The sequence below is a fragment of the Cornus florida genome, unplaced genomic scaffold, assembly GCF_030987335.1.
Source record: "Cornus florida cultivar Cherokee Brave unplaced genomic scaffold, ASM3098733v1 CherokeeBrave_3.0.0_Hap2_Chr04, whole genome shotgun sequence".
Classification (NCBI taxonomy): domain Eukaryota; kingdom Viridiplantae; phylum Streptophyta; class Magnoliopsida; order Cornales; family Cornaceae; genus Cornus; species Cornus florida.
In genome coordinates this window covers 16657119-16684677 of record NW_026775574.1, presented here as the reverse complement: position 1 = coordinate 16684677, position 27559 = coordinate 16657119, and the positions used below count along the sequence as shown (strand labels likewise).

Sequence of the window (27559 nt, the reverse complement as noted above, 5' to 3'; positions counted from 1 at the left end):
AATAAAATAAATAGTAAAATTCCAATTATATCCCTTTTAAAACTAGGGGTATTACACTTGAGATTATTTTATGTAAGTGTTTGGCGTTCGGCTCGTAGTGCCAGCTGCCACTTACTTTGTTGAGTGCCTGACGCTCGACTAGAATGCCACTTGCCACTTAATATTATTTTGTGCAAGTGTTTGGCGTTCAGCTCGTAGCGCCAGCTGCCACTTACTTTGCTGAATGCCTGACGCTCGGCTAGAATGCCACTTGCCACTTGGCATTATTTTGTGTAAGTGTTTGGCGTTCGGCTCGTATTGCCAGCTGCCACTTACTTTGTTAAGTGCCTGGTGCTCGGCTAGAATGCCACTTGCCACTTGGCATTATTTTGTGTAAGTGTTTGGCGTTCGGATCGTAGTGCCAGCTGCCACTTACTTTGCTGAATGCCTGGCGCTTGGCTAGAATACCACTTGCCACTTGGCATTATTTTGTGCAAGTGTTTGGTGTTCGGCTCGTAGTGCCAGCTGCCACTTACTTTGCTGAATGCCTGGCACTCGGCTAGAATTCCACTTGCAACTTGGCATTATTTTGTATAAGTGTTTGACGTTCGGCTCGTAGTGCTAGTTGCCACTTACTTTACTAAGTGCCTGGCGTTCGGCTAGAATGCCACTTGCAACTTGGCATTATTTTGTGCAAGTGTTTGGTGTTCGGCACTCTAGCCACTTGCCACTTAGCATTATTTTGTGCAAGTGTTTTGCGTTCGGCTCGTATTGCCAGCTGCCACTTACTTTGCTAAATGCCTGGCGCTCGGTTAGAATGCTACTTGCCACTAGGCATTATTTTGTGTAAGTGTTTGGCGTTCGGCTCGTAGTGCCAGCTGCCACTTACTTTGCTGAATGCCTAGCGTTCGGCTAGAATGTCACTTGCCACTTGGCATTATTTTGTGCAAGTGTTTGGCATCCGGCTCGTAGTGCCAGCTGCCACTTACTTTGCTAAGTGCCTGGCGCTCGGCTAGAATGTCACCTGTCACTTAGCATTATTTTGTGCAAGTGTTTGGCGTTCAGCTCATAGTGCCAACTGTCACTTATTTCGCTAAATGCCTGGCGCTCGACTAGAATGTCACTTGCCACTTAGCATTATTTTGTACAAGTGTTTGGCGTTCGGTTTGTAGTGCCAGCTGCCACTTACTTTACTGAATGCCTGGCACTCGGCTAGAATGCCACTTGCCACTTGGCATTATTTTGTGCAAGTGTTTGGCGTTCGGCTCGTAGTACCAGCTGCCACTCATTATTTTGTGCAAGTGCTTGGCGCTCGGCTAGAATGCCATTTGCCATTTGACACTAACTTTATTTCTTGCTCATTTCAATTTTAAAATCAATGGAACTCTTTTTATATATCTTTGAGAAATCTACATACTTGCAAGAACACAACTCTGAATGAACGCTACTATAGAATTATATTTTATATTTCTATTGGCAGTACTTTTTTAGAGATGTGGCGTTCCATAGTTTGTTGACCAATCTTCCAGCCATAGTCTCCAGTGTATATGCCCCTTTTCCTATGGCTTCTGCCACTCTGTGAGGGCCTTCCCATGGTGACATCATCTTTTTTGACGATCCCCACCTCTTTTTCAGAACCAGATCACCAGGAGCAAAGTTCCCATGTTTCACCTTTTTGTTATGACTATTCATGAGTGTTTGCTGATAAGATGCAAGCCTTACTGCTGCTGCATCTCTTTTCTCCTCCAGCAGATCAATGTTAAATCTCAACATGCTATCATTTTGCTCTTGATCCCATGCCAAACTTCGAACAGTTGGAACTAAGTGTTCAACCTGTGTTACTGCCTCGGTGCCATATGCCATAGCGAAAGGGCTTTCTCCGGTCAGCCATCTCGGAGTTGTTCTGTAAGCCCACAAGACGTTCGGAAGTTTGTCCAACCATTTTCCTTTTTCATTTTCTAGCTTCTTTTTTATGCAAGCAAAGATTGTTCTATTTGTGATCTCAACTTCGCCATTAGCCTTGGGATGGCTGACTGCTGCCAACTTTTGATTAATTCCATACTCTTCCAGCAGTTTTTTCACTTGCTTGCTATCGAGATTAGTCCCATTATCCATAACGATCGACCTTGGTACGCCAAAGCGATAAATAATATTATTCCAGATGAAACGTCTTACTTGAGTTTGGGTCACACTAGGGTATGGCTCTGCCTCTACCCATTTGGTGAAGTAGTCTGTTGCTAGCAGAACGTACTTGTTTTGCGATCTCGTGGTCGGTAGAGGGCCAACCACATCCATCCCCCATTGCGTGAAAGGCCATGGCGTGGCCATTATGTGCAATTCTTCAGGTGGTTAGTGGATTAATGGTCCGAAACTTTGGCATTTATCGCATCTTCTAGAGAATTCTTCTACATCTCGTGCCATGTTTGGTCAAAAATACCCTTGTGTCATTGCCTTGTGTGCCAAAGATCTTCCTCTCGAATGATTTCCGCATACACCTTCATGAATGGTTCGTATAATCTGTCTAGCCTCCGTTGGGGTAACACACTTTAAGTACGGACCCGAAAAGGACCGTCTGTACAATTGATTACGAACAATAGCATACTTCACGGCATTGGACCTGATTTTTCTTGCTTCATCTTTCTATTTAGGCAACACACCATCGCATATGAAAGCCATAATCGGATCAATCCAGCTCGGCTCATGTGGTATAACATTAACTTGCTGAGCGCTCGGACCGGGCAGTTTATAAAAAATGGACGGCTGGTTCAACACATCAACCGAGATGACCCTAGCCAGTGTTTCTCTAGAGCTGGATGCACTACAAGCCAAGCGATCAGCATCTTCATTGTACTCCCTCGGCAACTGGATGACCATAGCCAGTGTTCAGTATTCTTCCATAATCTTATCTTTGGTTCCATATTCTCCAGTTACCTGCCGAACGATCAGCTGTGAATCACTATAAGCAATTAGATTCTTGATCTTCAGCTCTTTAGCCAACTTCAGTCCAGCCAGCAATGCCTCTTATTCAGCCTCGTTGTTGGTTGCTTTAAACTCAAGTCTGATCGCTTGGCTCAACGTGGTGCCCTATGGTGTTTGCAATTTGATTCCAATTCCTGCCCCCATTTGATTTGAAGAGCCATCAACGAAGAGTTTCCGTAAGGAACATCCATGATCTTCCTCCAAGTCTTCAACATCACATTCAAGCAGGAAATCAGCCACTACTTGACCTTTGATTGCTGTTCTGGGTTCATATGTACTATCAAATGAGCTCAACTCTATGGCCCATTTTGTCATTCTTCCTAACAGGTCTGGCTTGTGCAAGATCATCCTTATAGGAAAAGTGGTTAAGACGACAATTGGATTGGATTCGAAATAATGCCTGAGCTTCCTTTTCGCATTGACCAATGACAAGATTTCGGCCTTTGAGTACCTTCTTTCCGGCTCGGCCATTGTTTTGCTGACATAGAATACTGGGAACTGCTTTCCTTCTTTGCAATGGATCAGAATGGCACTTGTTGCGATGTTGGATACCTCAAGGTACACAAAGAACTTTTCATTTGGGTCCGGAGCAGATAGGACTGGAGGGTTTCGCATGTATTCTTTCAAGCTGGTCAATGCCTATCATTGTTCATCCCCCCAGGCTTGCCTTTCATGGCCTCGTATTGTGTTAAAAAAATGGTTTACAACGATCTGAAAGCTTAGAAATGATTCGGCTTAGTGCGGCTATTCGACTTGTGAGTGCTTGCACTTTTTTAATCGTCTTTGGTTCTGCATTTCAAATCAGAGCTTCTGCCTGGGCTGGGCTGGGCTAGCCTCAATTCCTCTATGATTGACCACATGCCCCAAGAATTGGCTAGAGCTTACGCTGAATGAGCATTTGGTTAGATTAAGCTTCATTTCGTACCTCCTCAACACACCAAACACATCCTACAAGTGCTCCAAGTGGTTATCCTTCTTCTTACTCTTTACTACCATGTCATCAATGTAAGCCTCTACAGTTCTCCCCATTTGACTTTTAAAAATCTTGCTGATTAGCCTCTGATAAAGAGCTCCATCATTTTTTAGTCCGAACAGCATGACCCTGTAGCAGTAGGTCCCGCGTTCAGTAACAAAAGAAGTTTTCTCTTCATCAATTGGGTCCATGGGAATCTGATTGTAACCCGAATAAGCATCCAGTAAGGTTAACCGCTTGTACCCAGTAGTGGCATCCACCATTTGATCAATCTTTGGCAATGAGAAGCTATCATTTGGGTAGGCTTTGTTCAGATTGGTGAAGTCAATACATACTCTCCATTTCCCATTCTTTTTTTACACAACAACGACATTGGAGAGCCAGACCGGGTATTGAACCTCTCTAATGAATCCTGCATCGAGCAAATGATCAATCTCCTCAACTATGATTTGATTGCGTTCTGGAGCGAATCTTTTCTGCTTTTGCTTTACTGGCTTTACGTTCGGATCTACATTAAGGGAATGATAGGACACAGAAGGACTAATTCCCGGCATGTTTGAATGGCTCCACGCGAACACATCTACGTTCTGAGTCAAAAAATCAATCAACCCTTGTTTCTCCTCTTTAACAAGTCTTATAGTCGATATGCACGTCAAGAAGAGGTTCTTCGGTTAGAACCTACGGCTCCTCTTCCCCATTCTTGTTGGGTGGAGGCTCCTGTAATTGCTATCTTGGACTTGCAGAACGGATGGGAGTTTTCCCCTTTCCAGTAGATTTCAAAGTCACTGAATAACATTCTTTGGCTGCAACCTAGTCCCCATGAATATCAATTACCTTATCTGGACTCAAGCATCGCATCACTTGATGCAGAATTGATGGGACACTTTGAACTCTGTAGATCCACCCTCTTCCCATCAAGAGGTTGTAAGATGGATGGATCTCTACGGCCACAAAACTTTTAGTCAGAACTCTCTCAGCAGCTTGCACTGTCAATTCCACCATACCAATGGGCTTCACCCGCTTCCTATCAAATCCTAACAATGGATTTCCTATGGGTTTGAGCTTTTTGGGTTCGATCTCGAGCCAGTCGAACGTTATTCTGGGCATGACATTTGCACTACTTCCTAGATCAATCAGAATTCTTCGCACCAGGCATTCTGCAACTGTCAGACTGACGACCAGTGGATCTTCATGAGGGACCTGAACGCGTAACAGGTCTGTTCTGTTAAACTTTATATGTGCCGATGCGTTCTGGCTAGTGCAGAGCGTTCACACTGCCTATACTCCTCCTCTTCATCTGTGCTTGGCGGAGGCATGTTCTGAGGAGCTCTTCTGACTCCTCTGACTGTTCTGGTCAGCCATGAATTGCGTTGATAATCCGAACAGGATGAGTGTTGCTGTAATTTGGCTTTTGATTTCTTTTAATTTGCTCTGCTGGTCGGTTCTGTTCCTGTGCTGGTCCCTGAACATACCCTGTAAATTCTTCCTTTGCGATCAACATCTCTATTTGCCTCCTTAAGTTCCTGCATTCGTTAGTCTGATGGCCAAAGTCACTATAGAAAGCACAATGTTTAGACTGGTTTCTCTGCTCAAGAGGTTGTCTGATTGGTAAAGGAGGTCGGAACTTATCTTTGTTTTCTTGGTACGGCTTCACTAGAGTGACTTTCAACGGAGTGATCAGCTCTTCTTCTCTGGGCCTCTTCTGTGCTTTCCAGGAGGTTTGACGCTGTGGTGGAGCGTGTATTTGCAGGATCTTGGCTTTGGACTTCTCCTTTGTTGAGATAATTGATGTTTTCCTTGCATTAGCCGCTTCTTCTTCTTCTAAACGCACGAAACCGTTAGCTTTTTCATTCAGCTTGTCCATGGTCTGTGGTGTGTTCACCATCAGGCTTGTGTGGAACGGTGTTCCACGAGTCATTGCTAGTTTGAACGCTTGAACTGCTGTGAAAGGATGGCACTCTATCACCATGTTCTTGGTTAGGTTGAACCTGGTAAGAAAGGCTTGGAGACGCTTATCTTCATGCTGCTTCATAACGAATAGACTAGAGATATCTTTTGCCGGGCGCTTATTCCCATAGTACTGGCTTTTGAATCGGTCACACAAACTTCGAAAACTATCCACTGAGCCCTTCGGCAGGTTCTTGAACCAGTTGAGCACCGGTCCAGCTAAGCTTGTAGGAAAACACTTGCATATTAAGGGATCATTCTCCGTGTTCAAAACCATCTTCAACTGAATGTGATACACATGATCAATCAGATCGGTTGTTCCATCGAACAGAATGAAAATAGGCATGGAAAACTTCCTCGGGCTCAGAGCATTCAGGATCTTATTAGTAAATGGCGAATCAACCGTCCGTGTTGCCGAATGGAGGGCCTCATTTTCTCTTTGAAACCTTGTGACGATTCTTTGATCTGTAGGTCTTCTTTCCGAACTCCTATAATCGTATGTGGCCATTGAAGGCCGATAAGGTGGATCGAACGACCTTTCCTCAGTGAACTCCTTCTGCAACGGCGAGTTAGTCTTGTGATAATCAAACTCCATAGCCTATTCTCGATTGTGCCTTTCCTGATACGGATTGAAAGCTGTAGCTTCTTCCCACCTGATCTGCTCACGATATGGATCTAGATGTATAGATCCTTCTCGATCTTCAACTTAACGAGCATTTGGTGGTAAATTCTCCAGCTTGACTTCCTCGCGGTGAAGACCCACGTGGTTATCTCCTTCTTGCTCACCTTGATGTGCTTCATTAGACTACACGCCTCTTTCGCCCACCGGAGGTGGTCGTGGTGCAGCCGGAACTTCTCGATGCTCCATTCCAACTCTCAATTCTGTATTTTCTTTTCTCAGAGCTTCAATCATGCTCATCAATTCATCAAGCTTCATCTGTTGTCCATTCTCCACTGGATTCGAACTCTCACCACCTAGAATCATTCCTGATCGAAGCAAAGTCATTAACTGTCAATTTTGGATCAGATCTGAGCTTCGATAATGCGAATCGTGCTAGATCTGGACTTAGATCAGCTGAATTCCAATCTCAGCTGGCCGGATCTGGATCTCTTCCACCGTAGGCTTGCTAAATGTAGCTTAACCGAGCAAATTGTAACTGCGTAAATCTGACACCAAGCTCTCAGACTCCATTGGAAGCAAGGCCCTGTTAAATGAATCACAATCTCTCCGACCAGGATTCAACTTCCATAGATCAAGCTTCTTTTTCACGAATCAATTTGAATCAAATCGATCTTGATTGAATACGAATCAATCCTCCTCGATTCCCACAGACAGCGCCAATTGAAGATGCAAAGGATTTTCTTCAATTCTAGAGAGAGAAACTTTACACTTCAAAAATATTTTCCAACCCCTTTTCTCTCTATTTTCCATCTATTTATAGGCGATTACAAGCTATCCTTATGTTTTCTAACTGACTCCCTCGTGATGGGCTGGCCTTGTCCTCTCTCGTTTACTTTGAGACCAACTCCTTTCATTCTTCTTCAGGTCCATTCACTGTCCTCCATTTTTTGGGCCTGCTCGGTGTCGATTGGCTTTGCTTTGATTGCAATTACCTAACCCGTTCCGAGCATCTTGAACCAAACCGGGCCCAGGTCATTAATGGTATCTTCAACCATATCATTACTCAATAACCATTTTCGATGTCATTTCTTCAATACTCATGGGTGAACTTCTAATTTACAACGTGCCAAATCTAGAGCAGCATCGAGGCTGAAACCTCTAGGCCGTGGGCTTAGACTTTGAATTCTGATTGATCCGATTAATGAAAGCCTGACAAGCCTAACATCGGACCCAAACTTAAATTTTTTGCAGTTCTAATCGAGGCTGAAACCTGTAGGCCTGACAAGCCCAACATCAGACCTAAATTCTTCGATCTGGGTTGGTCATTTCATGATCCAGTCTATATATGGGCTGGGCCTGGTTACGGATCAAGAAGACTTAGGCCTGCCACTTTCAACGATTATCGATTGTACCAACTTTACCTGTAAACACCAATCAGTTCACTCAAAAACCTCACCACCGACAATCACTTCATGTACCTGTAAACTGATTGTCTCAGTTGCAAAAAAAAAAAAAACTGATTGTCTCAGAGACACATTCAAAGCTCTACAATGGCAATCCCAGCTTCACCAATCAGCTCACTCTCTTTCCCCAAACTCAACACAGACACCCCAAATGCACTTCCCTCGAAGAACTCACCACCTCCAAAATGAGTTCATCCTCATCAAGCGCATCAATTTCTCTACTTTGAACCCCACAAAGCTCATTCATGGACCATGCCCACCACCAGTTCGATCAAATTCCCCACCCAGATATTGTACTCTTCAACTACATGGCCCTTGGGCATGCCCGAACTAGTACCCCACTTCAGGCCATGGCACTCTTTAGCCAAATTCAGTGTTTTAGCCTCGTCCCTGATGATTACACCTTCCGGTCTCTCCTCAAAGCGTGCACTCCCTCTGAAGCTTTAGAGGAAGGCAAGCAATTGTATTGCCTTACTAGTATTAAACACGGTCAGAGCCATAAGCATGTATACCGAATGCAGTACTCTCTTCTAGTGTTTGATCGGATATTGGTACCCTGTGTAGTTACTTATAACACGATAGTAACTGGTTATGCTCGGTGTAGTCAGCCGTACGAGGCCTTGTCATTGTTCTGCAAACTGCAAAAGAGCGTGATCTCAAGCCTACTGACGTTAAAATGCTTTCTGTTATTTCCTCTTGTGCTTTGTTAGGAGCATTGGACTTAAGGAAGTGGTCACTGCAATTATAGAAATGTATGCCAAGTGTGGGAGTTTGGATGATTCAGTCCATGCCCTTGAGAATGTAGTTGACACAGAAAAACAAGGCATGGTTGTCAAAGACATGGGGATAAAAGCAAAACCATGAATAATGCACGTCCTAACTTTTAGATGTATTACATTGCATCTTTTAAGAGCTCTTTAGTCACAAAGATAAGGTACTATAAAAGAGTATAGTTCATGGAGCTTTCATTGGCATGGTAGAGGACTCTCTCTCTCTCTCTCTCACACACACACACACAGAGTTTTCCTTTAGTCAATGAAAAGTTTCTTGTAATATTGGAGGCAATCAGTCCTATTTGAAGTTTTTCTTGTTATTTTATGCTGATGAAAGAGTAAAAAATTAGTTGGCATGACATCTTTGATGTGCAAGGTGCACATACTTTTAATTTTTTATTTTATTTTATTTTTCATGCTCTAAATTAGGTTTGAACGTCTTGATTCTTCACTAAAGAACAGGTGAGAAAGACAAATTATGTGTGAATGAATGTGTGTATGTTTTTAGCCATCAAATCCTAATGGTAAGGCCAATATTAATGATTATGTATATCTTGTTCATCTTCGCCATCATTTAAATTAGGTGAACAATGCCAGCCAGCCGTCACATCTCAATCATGCCCTTCCGTTTCACACATGAAGGATGCAATAGCTTGACTAAAACCATTGTTTTGTTGTGCTGCATATTTAGTTTTTCTGTCCACATTGTTACAATTTTGCTTATAAATACAGCTCTAAATCCCACAGCATTATCATCACTTGAAAGAAATTCACACACATACATACACAGACATGGTGTCCACCTCTTCATTGTTGATCAAGCTCTTGGTAATACAGAGTCTATTAGTTTTATGCATTGCACGAGATTTTGATTTCTTCTACTTTGTTCAACAGGTTAGCTATAGCCAGTTTCTTTGTCATTGAAATCACTTACATATATACATGAATTTATATACATACATACATACATATATATATATATATATATATATATATATATATATATATATATATATATATAATTGTCCTCTAAATTCATCTGGGTTATTCTAAACATGGAACTTTATATATATATATATAATTGTCCTCTAAATTCATCTGGGTTATTCTAAACATGGAACTTATTTTCTTCATTGATGATTGTGATACAGTGGCCAGGATCATACTGTGACACAAAGCAAAGTTGTTGCTATCCAAAGACAGGAAAGCCTGCAGCAGATTTCGGTATTCATGGACTTTGGCCCAATTATAAGGACGGTTCTTACCCGTCAAACTGCGATCCAAACAGTCCTTATGATCAATCCAAGGTATAGACAGCCTTAGCTTTATATGTATTCAACAGAAAGGAGAATATGAACTCACGATTGAAGATCATCTTGATCAAGCTGAATTTAGTTATATACAATGATGGACTGTGTTGGGGTCTGCATTTCTAATATCGTTAAGAAATTTCATGGAATTTAAAACTATTTATTTTATATACAGTGATGGACTGTGTTACTGTGTTGGGGTCTGCATTTCTAATATCTTTAAGAAATTTCATGGAATTTAAAACTATTTATTTTATATACAATGATGGACTGTGTTACTGTGTTGTGGTCTGCCTACACTGTCATATTTTTGATAGTCACATTTTAACAAAACTTTTATTTATCCCAAACCGACATTGCCAGAAACATATGCATATAAATTTTCCTGTCCCTTTCAAATCAGCTTTGATGACAGAGCACTTTGATTTTTGAGATCGATTATTAAATTATTTTTTCATAGGTAAGACAAACTTGCACACCTAATTTGTTACCATGAAGAATTGAAGACTCAAACTCTCAACCTTTTCTTTGACAGTCCCGCAACTTTATGTCTTGGGTGGCCGCATTAATTAGTAAATATAATTTCGACACTGATTCAAGTTTGAATATTTTGTCTTGGTATAGATTTCAGACTTGATTAGCAGAATGCAACAGAGTTGGCCAACATTAGCTTGCCCGAGTGGCACTGGCTCGTCATTTTGGTCACACGAATGGGAAAAACATGGAACTTGTTCGGAGTCTATCCTTAACCAACATGGATACTTCAAATCAACCCTGGACCTAAAGAATAAAATCGACCTACTCCAAATTCTTCAAGATGCAGGTAATCACTATTTTTAGCATCGCTTTATGGTCACTTAAGAGAATTTTTGTTTAGATTTGATCGCTAAAATCTACTATGTATTTTATTTTATTTTTTCAAAAATTTACAGGGATTCATCCAGATGGGAGATTTTATAGCTTAAACAGCATAAAAAATGCTCTAAAAGGAGGAATTGGGCACACACCTGGAATAGAATGCAATGTTGATGCATCTGGTAAAACCCAACTTTACCAGATATATATATGTGTGGACACTTCTGGATCAAACATTATAGAGTGCCCAGTGCTACCTAATGGGAAGTGTACTTCAAATGTTGAGTTCCCTTCCTTCTAGACATATGTATCATAGGGCTAGAGGGATGCCTCTCCATCATTTGTTGATCAATAATGAGATTTTAATCCTCAGTGTCACATTCGTTGATCAGTAATGCAAAATATGACAAAGTGTGCAATATGATACCAGAGGTTATTTGGCTTCACCAATAGAAGACTCAGATTAGTGTTTGTTTGGACGTAAAATATTTTTTAAAATTAACAAATATTAAAACTTAACAAAATTGATTAATTCATTAATTTTTGTTAAATTATTTTATACGATATATATATATATATATATATATATATATATATATATATATATATATCTTAAAGGAAAAATGTTTTTCGAGAAAGGTATTTTACGAAACAAACAAAACCTGAATCTATAGAAAAACAAAAAATATATATATTTGCCCTCGAAATTATTAAATGCTTCTATCTGCTTCGTTCCAACACATAAGCCCAATATAATTTATGGATCCGAATCCTCTTTGGTAATGATTTTTCGTTGTTGGTGAATTTCACGATTATTAATTCATTTGTTTGAGCATAAAATATCTTGTGTTTTTTGGTGTTTGGTTATCATTAAATATTTATGAAGAAAAAAATTTTTAAACCTAACAAAAAAAACTTGTTAGTCAATTTTCAACAAGCTATTTAATACACCCCATGGACTCAATTTCAATATAGACTTAGACCTTTGTCAAATACTAAATATAAAAATAAAAATATTTTTCGAAAAAAATATTTTAAATTAGGAAATGATAAATTTCTTTTACCACCAACAGGGAACAGCAAAAAATAGTTGCTGAAGAGGATTTTGACCACCAACAGGGAACAGCAAAAAATAGTTGCTGGAGAGGATTTTGACTTGGGTGTGTGTTTCTGTGCCTTATCGCAACTTTAGATGGTTGGTAACTTGACATAGGTGATTTCTTATCCAACTTGAACTTTGCAACTTGATCAAGAGGCCCATATATGGATAATGTATGCCGATTTTTGCAAAAGTGTTTGTAAGAAGTTTCTCATTAGTTCACACCACAAAGTCCAATTACTCATGAGTAGTTATTGACTATCAAATAACATTTTCAAATCTCTTTGGGCCAACCCAACACCCACATTCATGTTGGTCATTTCCCTTGAGGAAATGCCAATCAGCACAATATAAAGCAAGATCACAAGATTCACACTACATATTCTACCTTACAAGATCACAAGATTCACACTACATATTCTACCTTACATGGACTTGGACTAGAGCTTCAAGTGCAAATTTGTAGAAACACAGAATTTGTATTGTTAAACAACATGAAAAATAATATTTTATTATATAGCATGGAATGAATTGTGTAAAATATGCAATAGTCCCCGCTGATTTATATAGGCTAGGACAAGGGTAGGTGAGTGTTGTCTTAACAACTCTATACATGGCAATTAAGGATAGGTGAGGCTGTTCTACATCATAAACCCTAATTACAGTAGTATAATAATCTAACATGTATAATACTCAAATTGAAGGATACCATAACTAATAATTGTTTGAATTTATTTTCTGATGCATAACTTATTGCTAAAGCATGTATGACTAGTTTGGATCGTCAGGCCGAACGGGCATGTGATAGATTTTTGGCCCAATCTCGAAGTGTCCGTTATTTTATTAAAAATAGGCAAAAGAACAAGTCTCGCAACATAATTATGATGTATTTTGTTTTTCAGCCAAATAATAGAATTTAGGGCATCAAAAGGGAATTAAGAGGCATGCTAAATATTTCGAAATTTTTGTTCGTTGTCTAAATGAACTCAGATTGCGTTCAAATTTTTTATTTAGTAATTTTATTTGATTAGGTATTTTTCTCTAACAAATTTTATTTTTAGACTTATTTTTGAATATTAATATCTTTTCGAGTTTGGGTTTTCTTATGTTATAGGTTTTGTGTTAGAGTTAATTTCTTTATAAATTAGGGTTTTTTCCATTTTAAATACATGTAATTCAGAGAGCAGAAACACATTTCATTATCAATGCAATATCAGATTTTTTTTCTTAATTTATCTCTTACTTTGTGATTCAAAGTAACCCGTTTCTTATGAACAAATTTATTGATTCCGCTTACTTCATTTACTTCTTTTATTCCCTGAAATAGCATATTGAAACAGTTTGTGCTCATAATATTCCAAATTTTATTCCCATCATGCATTTTCATCCTTTTAGCACTCTTTCCGCTTGAAAAAGGGTTAGTATGTCAAATTATGAGTGCAAGTTATTAGTATGTTTAATCCTTCAAGTTAATACATGTACTCTCCACGTTTAAAAAAAAAAAAAAAAACGCATTTTGTAAAAAAGAAATACAGGCACATACAAATGCCTACTATAGAGTTTCAAACTTTCAATCCTCACCTCTCATTTGAGGACAATGACCTAAAAACAAAAAGAAGGCTAACTTACACTGACACCCCGTAAGTTTGGATTAAAGACAGACAGATACATTTTTCACTTCTACAATTTAAGTGAGAAAATCCTTTAGCAATTGTGTTGCTCCTTTCAGGTTGAAAAAGAGTTGGTAAATCAAGTTACGAGGGGTATTAAAAAATAATAATTATTATAATAAATAAAGTCAAATTATGAGGGCAAATTATTAAAATGTTTAATCCTTCAAGATGGATAATACTACATACACATCTATTTATATCCATACATTTTCTCATCCAAATTCAATGTGGGACAAACCTTTCCCTTGTAACATTAACCATATAATATGTTTGACGGAACTCTAAGTACCTAATAATCAAAAGATCCATTAACGTTGATGCTTAGTTTGGTTTGGTTGTAGAGTAAATGAAACATTTTGTTTGGTATAAATTACTAAGACTTCATTTGGATAAACATGAGAGAAAAGAAAAGAAATTATAACAATAACCTTTAGTCATGTTTGGATAAATTATGAGAGGATAAAAAAAAAAAATGATAATATTCTTCCTTGAAAAAGATAGATGACAGAAAAGAAAAAAACAAAAAAGGATAAGAACTAAACTATTATCATAATTTTTTTTATAGAATGTTATAAGATGAGAGTCGAATGTTGTAAGGTAGTTTTGAGATTCTGAAAATATTACTCCTCACTATTATTTCGCATTTTTGGGAGGATAGGCTGGATAGCACATGAGAGAGTTGGAGGAAAGCTATTCCTCCAAATCTTTCTTCTTTTTTTTTCTTTTTTTTTTTTTTTTTCACTAAAAGTTATCCAAATAAGATTTTCACTATCTTTCTTTTCATTCCAAATCCCTTAAAATCACTCAATCCAAATGAAACTTAAAGGAAAAGAAAAGGAATGAGGAATTCAAACAGATACAAATGATTTTGTTATCTTCTAAAAAATGAAAAGAAATGAAAGAAAATGCAAGGAAATGCAATTTTTTTTTTAATTTTTTTATTTTTATGAAACTTCATTAATACTAAATTTACTCTTATTATTATTTTTTTAAACAAAATGAAAAATAGTCTAGTATTTCCCCAAATATAATTACTACTATCATTTTATTTTATTTTTGTTTATTAATCAACTACACTGTAATTAACAATTTTTTTTTTTTTTTTTTTTTTCGCGTAACTAATATTTTACATTCTTTTATTTTCAATTGTACCAAGCACTTGGAACTCTGAAGTCGCAACAAAAAAGCACCATTAATTCTGACTTGTAACAGTACAGTCTTTGCAGGCTTTATATAAAGCAAACAATCAATACTACAAGAATCGGTTGTTGTGATCAACGTCGTCAATCTTTGAATCGGACAGCTGATATTTTTTTTCAGTCTTTTCACCATTTCAAAGACTCACAATGTATTCATACCTACCAGTCAAAACTCACATGTAACCTCTTGTCTGCTAAGCTCATAACACCAGTCCTCTCTTTAAATACACCATCCTTCGCTTATAAAATTCTCTCTCTCTCAAAAAAAAAAAAAAAAAAAAAAAAGCACATTCATTTGTCCCTCCCTGAGAATTGAGAAAATTCTGCAAGCCCTTGCCTGAATATGTTTGTTACACCCATTTTTGAAACCAGAATATATTTATATGGTAAATGTATTTGAATTTAGTTTAAACCCCAAAGCCCAACGACAATCAAAACCAACCCATTTGTTACATTATTTTCTCTTTTGAAAGTAAAACTAGCCCAACAATCCAGCCTAGCCCAGTTTGATATCATGTATCTCTATTAAAAAATAAAACTAACCCAATCCATTCCCCAAGCCCATTTCCTGCCATCCCTTGTAAACCCTAATAATCTAGTACTCCTATAAATTATGCCTCAAACCAAAACCACGCCACAAGCGACCGAGGATTATAGTTATCTCTCTCTCTTTGCGATTCTGGGTATATATATATATATATATATATATAAACGATCAGCTAAGCTCGCTCTTGCACTGGCCTGGCATATAAATTCCAATGTTTATAGATCTCTTTTTTTTTTTTTGGTAATTGAAAAGAAATTTGTTGGTTTAGTTTACAATATAAACATTGGAATTTATTGGTTTAGATATGGGTTCAACATTTACTTCACAGAAAATACTTACTTAGCTCTTCCTTTCTTTTCGACGGCAAACAGCAAAGCCTACTCGTCGGCGGTCGCATTGTGAATCATGCTCTCACTCACATCATGCTGCAACGACTTGAAGGTTAGCTTTCTTTTTATCTCCTTTTTTGATTTCTCTCAAATGAGACAAATGGTGGAGCTGCGAGTGCTATTGATGCGGTCTGAGAGGATCTTGGCCGCATCAAAAAGCACGATTACTACATTTTTTTTTTCAGACAACATGGAATCATATTTTACATTGAAATCTTTAATCTAAATATTTAATTAAGTTTTGAAAATTTTCAAAAGTGAAATGGCATGCTTAAATTTTTTAAGCTAATGGTCTCAAATGGCATGAGTAGTGTCGGGAAAAGTAAGTTTGTGTTTATTTTTTATTGTCTGTTTGATTACTTATTTCTGTTAATAGAGAGATTCATTGTGTTTATTTTTTATTTTCTCTTTCATTTCTTATTTAAGCAAAGTTTAGGTCACTTTGATAAAATTTTTTTGATAGTTTTAGAGGCTGTGTTGCAAAAGCTTAAAAGCATATGGATTTTTTGCAATTAGCTGCCTATGAAGTATTTAGTTGGCCTTGGTTATGCTACAATATATATCACAACTTATGATGGATGGAACATGCTATAAAATAAGATAAGCATCAAATTGATTCCACAAGGTTTAGAAAAGCAAATTTAATTTCGTTATTGATGTAAGAATGATGATACATTAAAATTTGATTTTTGCTATTTACTCTACCTTCTGCCATATGTGTGAAATACTGACTCCTGTCTAAAATTCCCAATGAAGGTTAATGGTTTAGATTATAACTTATCTTCCTCTTTTAATTATTATTCTTAATAGCAATACTTTGACAATGACGAGTCCTGTGTTTTTTTTTCTTGTATAGTCTCGTACCAAAACTTTATTTAGTTTGATTCTTGAATTCTCACGGTGTTGCTTGTGTCATGCTTTCTTATATAGTGTAATTAAATATTCTGTACTTGTGTCATGCTTTCCTAATTAGATCTGTTATATATATACACACACACACTCTGTTTTTGGAACTGGATTTTGTTAATGCTATTCACTGCGCTTCTTGTTATTACATATCCATATTCCCATTTTATGCCATCATAAGCTATTATTAGTAAATAATTAATTATAAGTATTAATATCAAGTTTTTAAATATTTTATTTCCGTGGATCTTTATAATTTAGGTATGACAAAAATGGAGTTCATGGGATTGGGTGGTATGGGCAAAATTTACGAAGGTAATGTGTCTTCTAATGCATTTTACTTTTTGTGTTATTTGTCACATCTTAATACTGAACAGTTTTAATGACCGGCCAACCCAACTAAGAACAAAAAGTAGTGCTACACTGAACAAGTTTTATAGCAGGCTTGAGGCAAGAGAGAGATTCATAATATTTATTTATTTATTTTTTCACCAAACAGACCAACTAACATAATGAAGAGAACAAGAAACAAAAGTAATGGACCGACCAACCCAACCAAGAAGAAATTGGTATTCCACTGCTATTTGAACAGAGTTTTTAGGGCAGGCCTTAGTGAGAGGACTTTAATTTATTTATCTAAAAATTTAAAAGAAAAAAATTGAAATTCTGCACCAAAAAGAGGGAGAGAGTTAAGGAACCGGATCATTGACGTTTCTAGTCTCCCTCGGGTTCTATATGTTATGCAACGGCCAGGATTCGGCCACGATGGCTAAGAAAAGGAGATTTAAATTAGTTAAAATAAAGAAAGCAATTAATGCGAAGCCAAACGTTAAGACTTGGACCACTTGCTTCACTTGGGCTTTTGAAATAAGAAAGGCCCACATACTTGTGGCCCAAAAAGTCCATATAAATAAGAAACATGGCCCTAATTTTCATTCTGTGCCTCTCTTGTGATCCGCCGAACCCTCATTTTTAGGCAAAAATCAAATCTGATTATGCAATGGTCTCTTTTTATTATGGACTAAATAAAGGTGGAAACAAACTAAATTGGTAGTTTCTGAAAATGTTTACTAGAGAGTCAAGAGTGGCATTTGCCCTAATTGAAAATCTGGACCAGTCTTGCAAAACAATAGGAGGTTTATTTAGATCAGTTTCTTCATTAATTTGTATGGTGATTAAAACGAATAATGATAAGCTAAGGAATGAGCCATGTAGTTTGCAATTAATTATGTTTGTGTCACTTAAGCATCGTTTGATGAAAGTACTTAATTTGATGTCCCAATGATTTGAAGTACTTGTTCTTTCTTTCTTTCTTTCTCAATGCTTCTTATCTGTCAATTCTGTTCAAATTTAACTGGAGGTTAATTTATTGTAGAGGATTCCAGAAAGTTTATGATAAGTCTTGGAAACAATATGTCAAACCCTGTATTCCTCAAGGTTCCAACTGGTGCTGTATTGACAGTAGAATTGGTACATTCTGATGGGGATGTTTGGCTACAAAATGGTTGGAAAGAATTCAAAGACTACTATTCCATAGATTATGGACACATGTTGGTATTTACTTACGATGGAAATTTCCATTTTTATGTTCATATATTTGATACGAGTACATCAGAGATAGAATACCCAAGTAGTACTGATGCTCATGTTGAACATACCACCAACATGGGATGTGAAATGCCCAATATAGATGCTATTCATGATGCTGGTGATTCTATCGAAATCTTGAATCATTTTCCAACATGCTAGGCAATGGAGAAAATTAATGGGGTGAAGTCTCGTAAGTCAAATGAAGATGGTGATTCCAACTCTTCGAAAAGAGAAATTAATACTTTTGTTATATTGTTAATTTCTTTAGAGTAAACCAACTAAGAAATTAATACTTTTGTAAGACAATTTGTAAGGTTCAAAGGAAAACAATCCAAATACAACTCTCATGATCAATTTATGTAAATATATATGTTTGACTTATCTTCATCTTTTTATAGATAATTTCGTTCATAATTTATAGGAAGCATCTCAATAAATTTGTAAGACAATTTCTAAGGAAAATAATCCAAATACAACTCTCAAGTGATCCATTTATGAAAATACATATATTCTATTTATCCTTATATTTTTATAGATAATGTCGTTAATAGTTTATAGAAAATATTTCACAATTTGAAATCTTTAATCATTGAAAATGCTTGTAAATATTTAATTAAATTTTGAAAATTTTCAAAAGTGAAATGACATGCTTAAATTTTTAAGCTAATGGTCTCCAATGACATTGAGTAGTGTCGGAAAAAGTAAGTTGTGTTTATTTTTTATTGTAAGTTGTGTTTATTTTTTATTGTCTGTTTCATTTCTTATTGCTGTTAATAGAGAGGTTGATTGTGTTTATTTTTTATTCTCTTTCATTTCTTATTTAAGCAAAGTTTAGGTCACTTTGATCTCTCTGTTAATAGAGAGATGACGATAACGGATTGATTGCAATTTTTTTTGATAGTTTTAGAGGGTGTGTTGCAAAAGCTTAAAAGTATATGGATTTTTTGCAATTAGCTGCCTATGAAGTATTTAGTTGGCCTTGGTTATGCTACAATATATATCACAACTGATGATGGAACATGCTATAAAATATTCTGATTTTATGCCATCATAAGCTATTATTAGTAAATAGTTAATTCTAAGTATTAATATCAAGTTTTTAAATATTTTATTTCCGTGGATCTTTATAATTTAGGTAAGACAAAAATTTCAATGACAAAAATGGAGTTCATTGGATTGGGCGGTATGGGCAAAATTTATGAAGGTATTTACTTTTTGTGTTATTGTCATATCTTAATACTAAACTTTTATTTTTTTCCTCATGTATTGGATAAACACTTCATTAATTGTTGCTTTTCATTGAATAGATAGTTCAATATTTGTAACATTATAACAAGTTACTTTAATTTCATACTACAAATTATCTTAAAGTTAAAAGATTTTTTTTTTTACTTTATCCTTTAAATGAGTTCTCAAGTGTGATCAGATGGCCAAATTGCAAGCACACGATTCCGATTGGAAGACCTTGTGTAATACAACAATATGACGATTTTTGTTTTAGACGACGCCAAGCTCTCATCGGTAGAGGACGTTTACCTCGAGGACTTCGGCTATTATGTGGTGCTGAACATGATTTTGACGATGGTCGATCTATTGAGGCTTCCCCTGACCACACTGCCAACGCTCCAACTAAACCAGTTTTAGTTTTTGGTATTTGGTAGTCACTAGTGGAGGTCCAAAGGCTCGTCTGCGTATCAATCACGTAAGAATTGAAACTCGTCTGCGTATCAATCACGTCAGAATTGAAACTCCCAATCTCTCTTACAATAAGAGGATTGTAGTTCGCGCGCTCTCGATACAGTTACCTCACCTCCATCATCATCGGGCTGCGGGTCAGATTGCCAGAGGGTGGCATTTTTCCAGTTTCAAAGGAGGTCTTACCATCGAAAAACTCATGAGAATGGATTCTAGTTGCTTGATTTATTTCGCCTCATTTCCCTTCTTAGATTCATATGTATGAAACATCTGTGGTTTTGTTGACTTGGAAGCCAGGGGTAGACCTGTAAACTTGGAGAAGTAGCATGCATTTATAGTAGGCAGGCTTGAGCCTGTCCCAACCCAATGAAAATTGAATAGATTAGTCTTTATTATGTCTATAGGAGTGGGCTTTACTTGGGCCCTTTGAGGTCTTAATAGCACATGTTACTCTGGTGTGGTCCAATTTCTTTAGCACATATCAAGTGTTTGTAGAGAGGTACAAGTGATAGCTTAAAATTTACTTGTCAATCCAACTATGGTCCACCATATGAATGGCACCGCAGGTTCCATTGTGCAATCTTGTACTTGAAATTTATTGAATCACTACTGGCACCAAATGATCTGAAAGGTGATTTTGTCTGAGAAGGTAACTGAGGGCCCGTTTGAGAAGTGTTGTGTTGTGCAGTGTAGTGTAATGCTCTAGTTTAAAATAGAACAAGTGTTTTTTTGGAATAAAAATTATTATTATTATTTTTTTATAATTAAAATAAATTAATTACAGAACTTGATTAGTTTGCAAAACAAGAATTACGGAGCTTGATTAGTTGATTTAGAAAAAAAATTAAAACAAAACTCATACACAGAATTGCAGTTGCACAGAGAGAGAGAGAGACTAGGGCAAATGCGAGGCTGAAATGATTTGCCCTAAAAATGGATTTGCAAAGTTGAGAACGAGAATAGAGATGGAGGTGTTTGGGAGGTTGAAATGATTTGCCCTAAAAAAAATTAAAACAAAACCCATACAAGTTTGCAGTTGTAGAGAGAGAGAGAGAGAGAGAGCGAGAATAGAGATGGAGCCGTCTGGGAGGCTGAAATGATTTGCCCTAAAAAAAAAATTAAAACAAAACCCATACAAGTTTGCAATTGCAGAGAGAGAGCGAGAATAGAGATTGAGGCGTTTGGGAGGCTGAAATGATTTGCCCTAAAAAAAATTAAAACAAAACCCATAACAGTTTGCAATTGCAGAGAGATAGATTGAGAATAGAGATGGAGGCCTTTGGGAGGCTGAAATGATTTGCCCTAAAAAAAATTAAAACAAAACCCATAACAGTTTGCAATTGCAAAGAGATAGATTGAGAATAGAGATGGAGGCCTTTGGGAGGCTGAAATGGTTTGCCTTAAAAAAAATTAAAACAAAACCCATACAAGTTTGCAGTTGCAGAGCGAGAGAGAAAGAGAGCAAGAATAGAGATGGAGGCGTTTGGGAGGCTGAAATGATTTGGGATGGATGAATGAGATTTGGGCCTGTTTAGCTACAATAAATATTGGGCTAGAATAACATAGAATACCAAAATCTTGTTCTAGCTTTTGGGCCAAATAGTGGATTTGTTTTGAAAGTGTTCCATTACTGTTGAGAACAAAACACTGCAGGTCAAACATGTTTTGGGTTGAAATAGTGCTACTGTAGCACTTTTGGAACAACACAGAACATGGTAGAACAAACACCAAACAGGCCCTGAGTTTCTTCCGAGCCTTGTGCTCCTCTTGGATTCCCCTGATTAGACCAGAGAAGGTGATTTTATGGTCCTTCAACGACCATAACTCTTGGTATACAATCTTTTATTTGTGGAAGTAGCAGCTTTTTGTTTCTCAATTATGAATAATGTTAAGATGTCGTCAGCCTGACCCGGAATGACTTTGGGGGTACACTTCAAGGTAAGTAGGAAGAGCTCCAAGAATGTGAGAATTTTCGAGGATTAACAGTAACTAAGTGCATTATAACACAGAATAGCGTATAAGTGTAAGCTGTAGGAGGGATGAAAATTTAAGTGAAACTGAGAGATGAAAATTCCCTAAAACAGTACATCAAAATTTACTCACCACAGAAACCAACCCAAGAAAAGACCAAATAAAGGTCCAAAACAAAACACAACCCCTAAACACCTCCCCGTGTAAATTTCACACAAAAAATAGAACACATTAAACAAAAGGATAATTTACACAGACCCCCCTATGGTTTGCCTTAATTACAGAGAGCACCCTTTCTGTTTTGAAAATTACGTGGACCTCTCCTACTTTTGAAAATATCCTACACGGACCTCCCTTATGTGTGACGGATCATTAAATACACTAACAGAGCTGTCAAAATTACTGAAATGCCCTTAAATTTCTATGGTAAATGACTAAAATACCCCATATATATATATATATATATATATATATATATATAGAGAGAGAGAGAGAGAGAGAGACGATCTGAGAGTTGACGATGCCGAGAAAATGCTGGCGAAGGAGCCAATGCCACAGCCGCAATAGCAGAAGCAGAGTTGCAACTTCACCATATTTGTGTCCTGTTCCTCTGCGTTCAATCTCACATACTTCCATTCATCCCTTTTTATTTCTCTCTCTCTCTCTCTCTCTCTCTCCCATGCACAGAGTTGAGCTCTTAGTCAATTCAATTCATTAAGGTTTGTGTGTTGAAATTGGCTCAATCAATCTTCGTCTCTCTTCCTTGAACATACCTTTATAAAAACCATGGTTGACCGCTAAGAAATTGTGTTTCTATCTGGTTCCTTTGGAACCCAATTTCAAAAACCCCAGAAAAAAAAAATTTTAATTAGATTTTTATTTTTCTGCTCATTTATATGAAAGAAAGTCAAACCCATCTTTCATTAAGCCTCTATTAGTCACTCTCTTGTATTAATTTGTGTTTGCATTGAAACTGGATCAATCTATTTTTTCTCTTCCTTAATTATATCTTTATAAAAACATGGCCACCAAGTAAGTTTGTTTCTCTCTGGTTCCTTTAGGAACCTCAATACTTAAGCTTTTCATCAACATCTATCTTCTCAATCCTTATTTGATCTCAATTATACAAAAAAATCACAATCAATAACCAAAAAAAAAAAAAAAATCAAAACTTGCAATCTGGGTATCCAAAAAAAGCATTGCCAAGACTTGCCCATTTAAGATCATAACACTTTGTAGTACAAAAACTGAAAAAGTACAACTTGGGTAATTCAAGAAATGCAAAATTACAATCTGGGCATCAAACAAAACAATTACTTAGCAAGACATAATCAAAACACTTCCAAATTTCAGAAATTGAAGAAAAACTACAATGTGGGTAATTGAAGAAATGCAAAATTATGATTTGGGTATCGAAATTGAGGTTGAAAGAACTGAGTGGATGTAGAGGAAAATTAATGTAAAAGGCTACATTTTGGAGAGGGAACAACATATGAAGTTGTTAACCCACGAAGATAAGTAGAAGAAAATGGAAGCTAAGAGCAGAGATTTCACCTTGTGCATAAACAAAATCTCATCCCCTTTAACATCCACTTCTAGCAAAAAAAAAAAAAAAAAATGGCTTGTAACCTGCTTTAGCACCAAGAAACACTCGCCAAAATATATATTTCATCTTAAGCCCTGTTTTATCATTAGACATTGGAAACTTTCCATCCCATGACGATTACTAAATGTAACAGTCTCTCTTAATCCATTTTCTACAACTTCAAATAATTTATTTGTTTTGGATGACAGATCAACTATTTTTTTTTCCTAGTTGGGAAACTCATACACACTGCCTGCACTGAGGTTCGAACCCCTAACCTTTCTTTGAGAAGTAGGAGCCTTATACCGCTAGGCCACAGGCCTGTTGGTTTCTTGACAAAGCAATTCTCAATAAAGACCCAATTTGTTCGTTCTCCTTAAAGAATTGGGCAATTCCCATTAGAAAAATTCTTAAAACTAATCACTTTTCCATTCTGGCCACTAGGCAGTTCTAATCTCCGATCTCGATGAGTCTTTGCCTTCGCAGCTTCATCGATTGCCTCTCTAATTCATCCATCTGTTTCAAAATTTCTGTAACAACAAATCACACACATACACACACACACATAGTACATTAGTATACAACAAACCCAATCGCAAATGTCAAACCCACAAACCCAATTGTTCACAGCCCCCGTTCCTTTTGCCGGAATCGCTTAGAATTAAAGGGACCCAAACTTCTCTCTGGCCACCGTCCTCATCACAACCACCGTGTCTTCATTGTCGAAATTTCAAATTTCTGGTATTTGACGGCCGATCAGAAGCTTGCTTGTTCAATTTTTCCTTATATATATATATATATATATATATATATATATATATATATATATATATATTTTAAATATAAAATGAAATTATATAGACAAGGGTATTTTAGGAATTTTAGTAAAAATAGTAGATGACGTCATCAATTTTCGTTGTTGACTAGCGTTGACTATAACAGAAGAGAGGTCCATGTAGGATATTTTCAAAAGTAGGGAAGGTCCGCGTAATTTCCGAAACAGGAAATGAACTCCCTGTAATTAGGGCAAACCATAGGGGAGGTCTGTGTAAATTATCCTAAACAAAACCTAACTCATCTTTATACAGTAATACTATTACTTACAATGGCTATTGGAACTATGAAACAAAACCCAGCTAAGAACTTGTGTTAAACATTCATGTGAGTGAATGAGAAGCTCCACATTTTGCTAGGCCCGAAAAATGTATACACAGCACAATACACAACAACACACAGAGTCTATGTCTGTCCCGAAGTAAGTGAAAGAGAAAGCGTAGAGATGAAAAAAAAAAAAAAAAACGCAGAGAAAAAAAAAATGAAAGGGAAAGAAGATAGGGGCAAAGTGGTTATTTCATGATAACATATATTTTGATTTATTATAATAAATTAATAAGTAAGAGTAAATTAGTAATTGTGTTATTCTGTTGGTCGAAAATTAGCTTCCAGTGACCTTTAAGAGAGCATTTTGCTTGCTTTTGATAATTAAAGTGGACAATTTGCTTCAAAAAATAATTCAGGACATTATGCAACTTAGGTATAGTATAAGGGTATTTTGCTCTTTTGCCTATATATTTTGAGTAAACTGATAAGTATTGCATTATAAACAATAGGGAATACTATCTTCTTAAATTGGTTACTAGATAGGGATGATGGCCGCAAAGTTCCATAAGTTGGATAACAATACACACAATTACATAGGAGAGCCGCTCTCATCATTCAAAGCTAAAGCACGACAGAGTTATGCTTGATGAGCTTCCCGGTCTCTCACAGTTTCACAGTTATATATATTTATATATATATTTATCAATTTAGCAGCAACTCTCGAATCTATGTTGCGGTTGTCACCAGTTGGATTTATCTTCACCGAACCTAAATGTGTTCTAAAGCTCTCATTGGGCTATGTGGACAATTGCTAAAGTTATTGGCTTTATTTGGAACCCATGGTTAAGGTCACTGCAGGTCTGTGTTCTCATTGAATTAAATGGATCTTTAGTCCGGTGACAATGGAGACGTCAACTCCGATCAATCCTCAGTCCGATCAGGCTTCTTTTTGGCGACAATTGAGACTACAGCTAGTCCGATTGATCTTCAATAACAGCTTCGGCTGACTTGGGTTCTCTCCATCGTGTCTCTGTTTGATCTTTAGAGGGTGTCGTTGTAATTAATCCTAGTTTTTATTGACCAAAAATAAGATAATAAAGCAGCAACAGACGAGAAAAACTTGTGTGCTACAATTGTACTGTGCAACAGGACCATCGAATCATCATTATAATGAACAATTTCGATACTCAAATGCCGGTGCAACAAGAACGACAAGTTTTTCTCACAGCATACATGGCTTAGATGCAATTATCATTACACATCATATAATAAAATTTTCCTACAAAATCATTACATGCGCCAATCTACCTAAGACTCCGTCCCATTTATCAACATTAATGTTCCACGCATCTAACTCATTAGAGTCAGTCTTAATAGTAGCAGTGCTGTGAGTTGTCACAGTAAAGGCTCTGGCTTCATAAAACAAACCATCCATAATCACAATCAATGCTAACAAACTTTTTTGAAATCAACATTCATTGTAGGTTCGACACCTCTACATCAATCGATTTAAATAAATATTTATTCGAATTCATTATACGCGAAAGATAACAACAAGAGTACCCGTACATTGTTTTACCATTAGTTTCAAAGAATCCTAAGGAGCACGTGATGTCCTTTGGTCTCATATACTTACCAGTCAAAAGTAACCTTTTGAGTCTTGACTGGTAGGTGTAAGTAATACCAACTCTCTTTATATACACACCTTTTCTTCTTTCTATTCTCAAGTCTTAGAGGGAGAAACTTTAGAGAGAAACTTTAGGCTTCGTTTGGATTGAGGGATTTGGAAAGAAAATAAAGGGAAGGATAGTGATGAGTGTGTTTGGATGGGAGGTATAGAAGAAAAAAGAAACGATGTGGAGAGATTTGGAGGGATAACAATCCCCCCAAATCCCTCATTTGGAATCCCTCCAAAATGGGTGAAAATCACCTCTAGTCGCACAGTACACAAGTTCCTCCATTTTGGAATGAGTGGAGGAGAAATGGTCACGTCACTTAAAAAAGTGGGTAAAAAAAAAGTAACTGAAGTTATATTAAATGTGTGTAATAATATAGTATATTTGTGTAATAATACGATATAGGTTATATTTATACGGCATATTGTCCATTTCGCCCTTACTTATTGTATGAAATTATCCATTTAGCCCTAGCCCTTACTTTACAGAATTTGTAAGGAATACAAAGAAAAGAAGAAGGAAGAAGGTCTGCGTGAGTTTGTCTGCGTAGGAAGAAGGTGCTTTGTTGCGTGAAGAAGGTCTGCGTGGGTCTGCGAAGAAGAAAGAAGGAAGAAGGTCCTGTGTTGCCGATTTTGTAGTTTAAGAAAACTGTAACCTCTGTTGTGCGTTTGAGGCTTGAGTCTGCAAAGAGAACCATCGCTACATTGAAGAAAACCCTAACCTCTTTTTCCAAATAGAAGCCGGAAGCAACGATTGTTCTGTGAATGAACCTAAATTTTGGTTGCTAAACCTAAGCAGGTACGAATAATAATTTTCAGATTTGATTTTGAAGGGAATCGTTTTATTTCCATAAGAACTAAATGGCAGAAACAAATATAATTAGTAAGAATATATAGACACATTTTTGGTAAGAAACCCTAACCTAAGCAGGTACGAATAATAATTTTCAGATCTAATTTTGAAGGGAATCGTCTTATTTCCATAAGAACTAAATGACAGAAACAAATATAATTAGTAAGAATATATAGACACATTTTTGGTAAGAAACCCTAACCTCTCTTTCCAAATAGAAGCCGGAAGTAACGATTGTTCTGTGAATGAACCCAAAATTTGGTTGCTAAATCTAAGCAGGTATGAATCATAATTCTTAGATTTGATTTTAAAGGGAATCGTCTTATTTCTATAAGAAGTAGATGACAAAAACACATATAATTAGTAAGAATATAT

General features: G+C 36.7%; 3 protein-coding genes across 3 annotated transcripts; 2 read left to right on the top strand and 1 right to left on the bottom strand.

Annotated features, from left to right (window-relative positions):
• Positions 1–3906: 3906 nt before the first annotated feature.
• Positions 3907–6473, bottom strand: LOC132304783 (uncharacterized). The gene is made up of 4 exons (XM_059802503.1): positions 5316–6473; positions 4766–5131; positions 4292–4518; positions 3907–4060 (listed from the first exon to the last, which is right to left on the bottom strand). The coding sequence occupies exons 1-4, from the start codon at positions 6471–6473 to the stop codon at positions 3907–3909; spliced, it is 1905 nt and encodes a 634-aa protein (XP_059658486.1).
• A 3007-nt stretch (positions 6474–9480) lies between these two features.
• Positions 9481–11279, top strand: LOC132302185 (extracellular ribonuclease LE-like). The gene is made up of 4 exons (XM_059799063.1): positions 9481–9630; positions 9888–10043; positions 10671–10869; positions 10979–11279. Exons 1-4 carry the CDS (start codon positions 9529–9531, stop codon positions 11200–11202), a joined length of 681 nt encoding a protein of 226 aa, XP_059655046.1. The 5' UTR covers positions 9481–9528; the 3' UTR covers positions 11203–11279.
• A 4228-nt stretch (positions 11280–15507) lies between these two features.
• On the top strand, positions 15508–19511 carry LOC132302871 (B3 domain-containing transcription factor VRN1-like). The gene is made up of 4 exons (XM_059799860.1): positions 15508–15555; positions 15791–15860; positions 16976–17029; positions 18090–19511. The coding sequence occupies exons 2-4, from the start codon at positions 15842–15844 to the stop codon at positions 18461–18463; spliced, it is 447 nt and encodes a 148-aa protein (XP_059655843.1). The 5' UTR covers positions 15508–15555; positions 15791–15841; the 3' UTR covers positions 18464–19511.
• The last annotated feature ends 8048 nt before the right edge of the window (positions 19512–27559 follow it).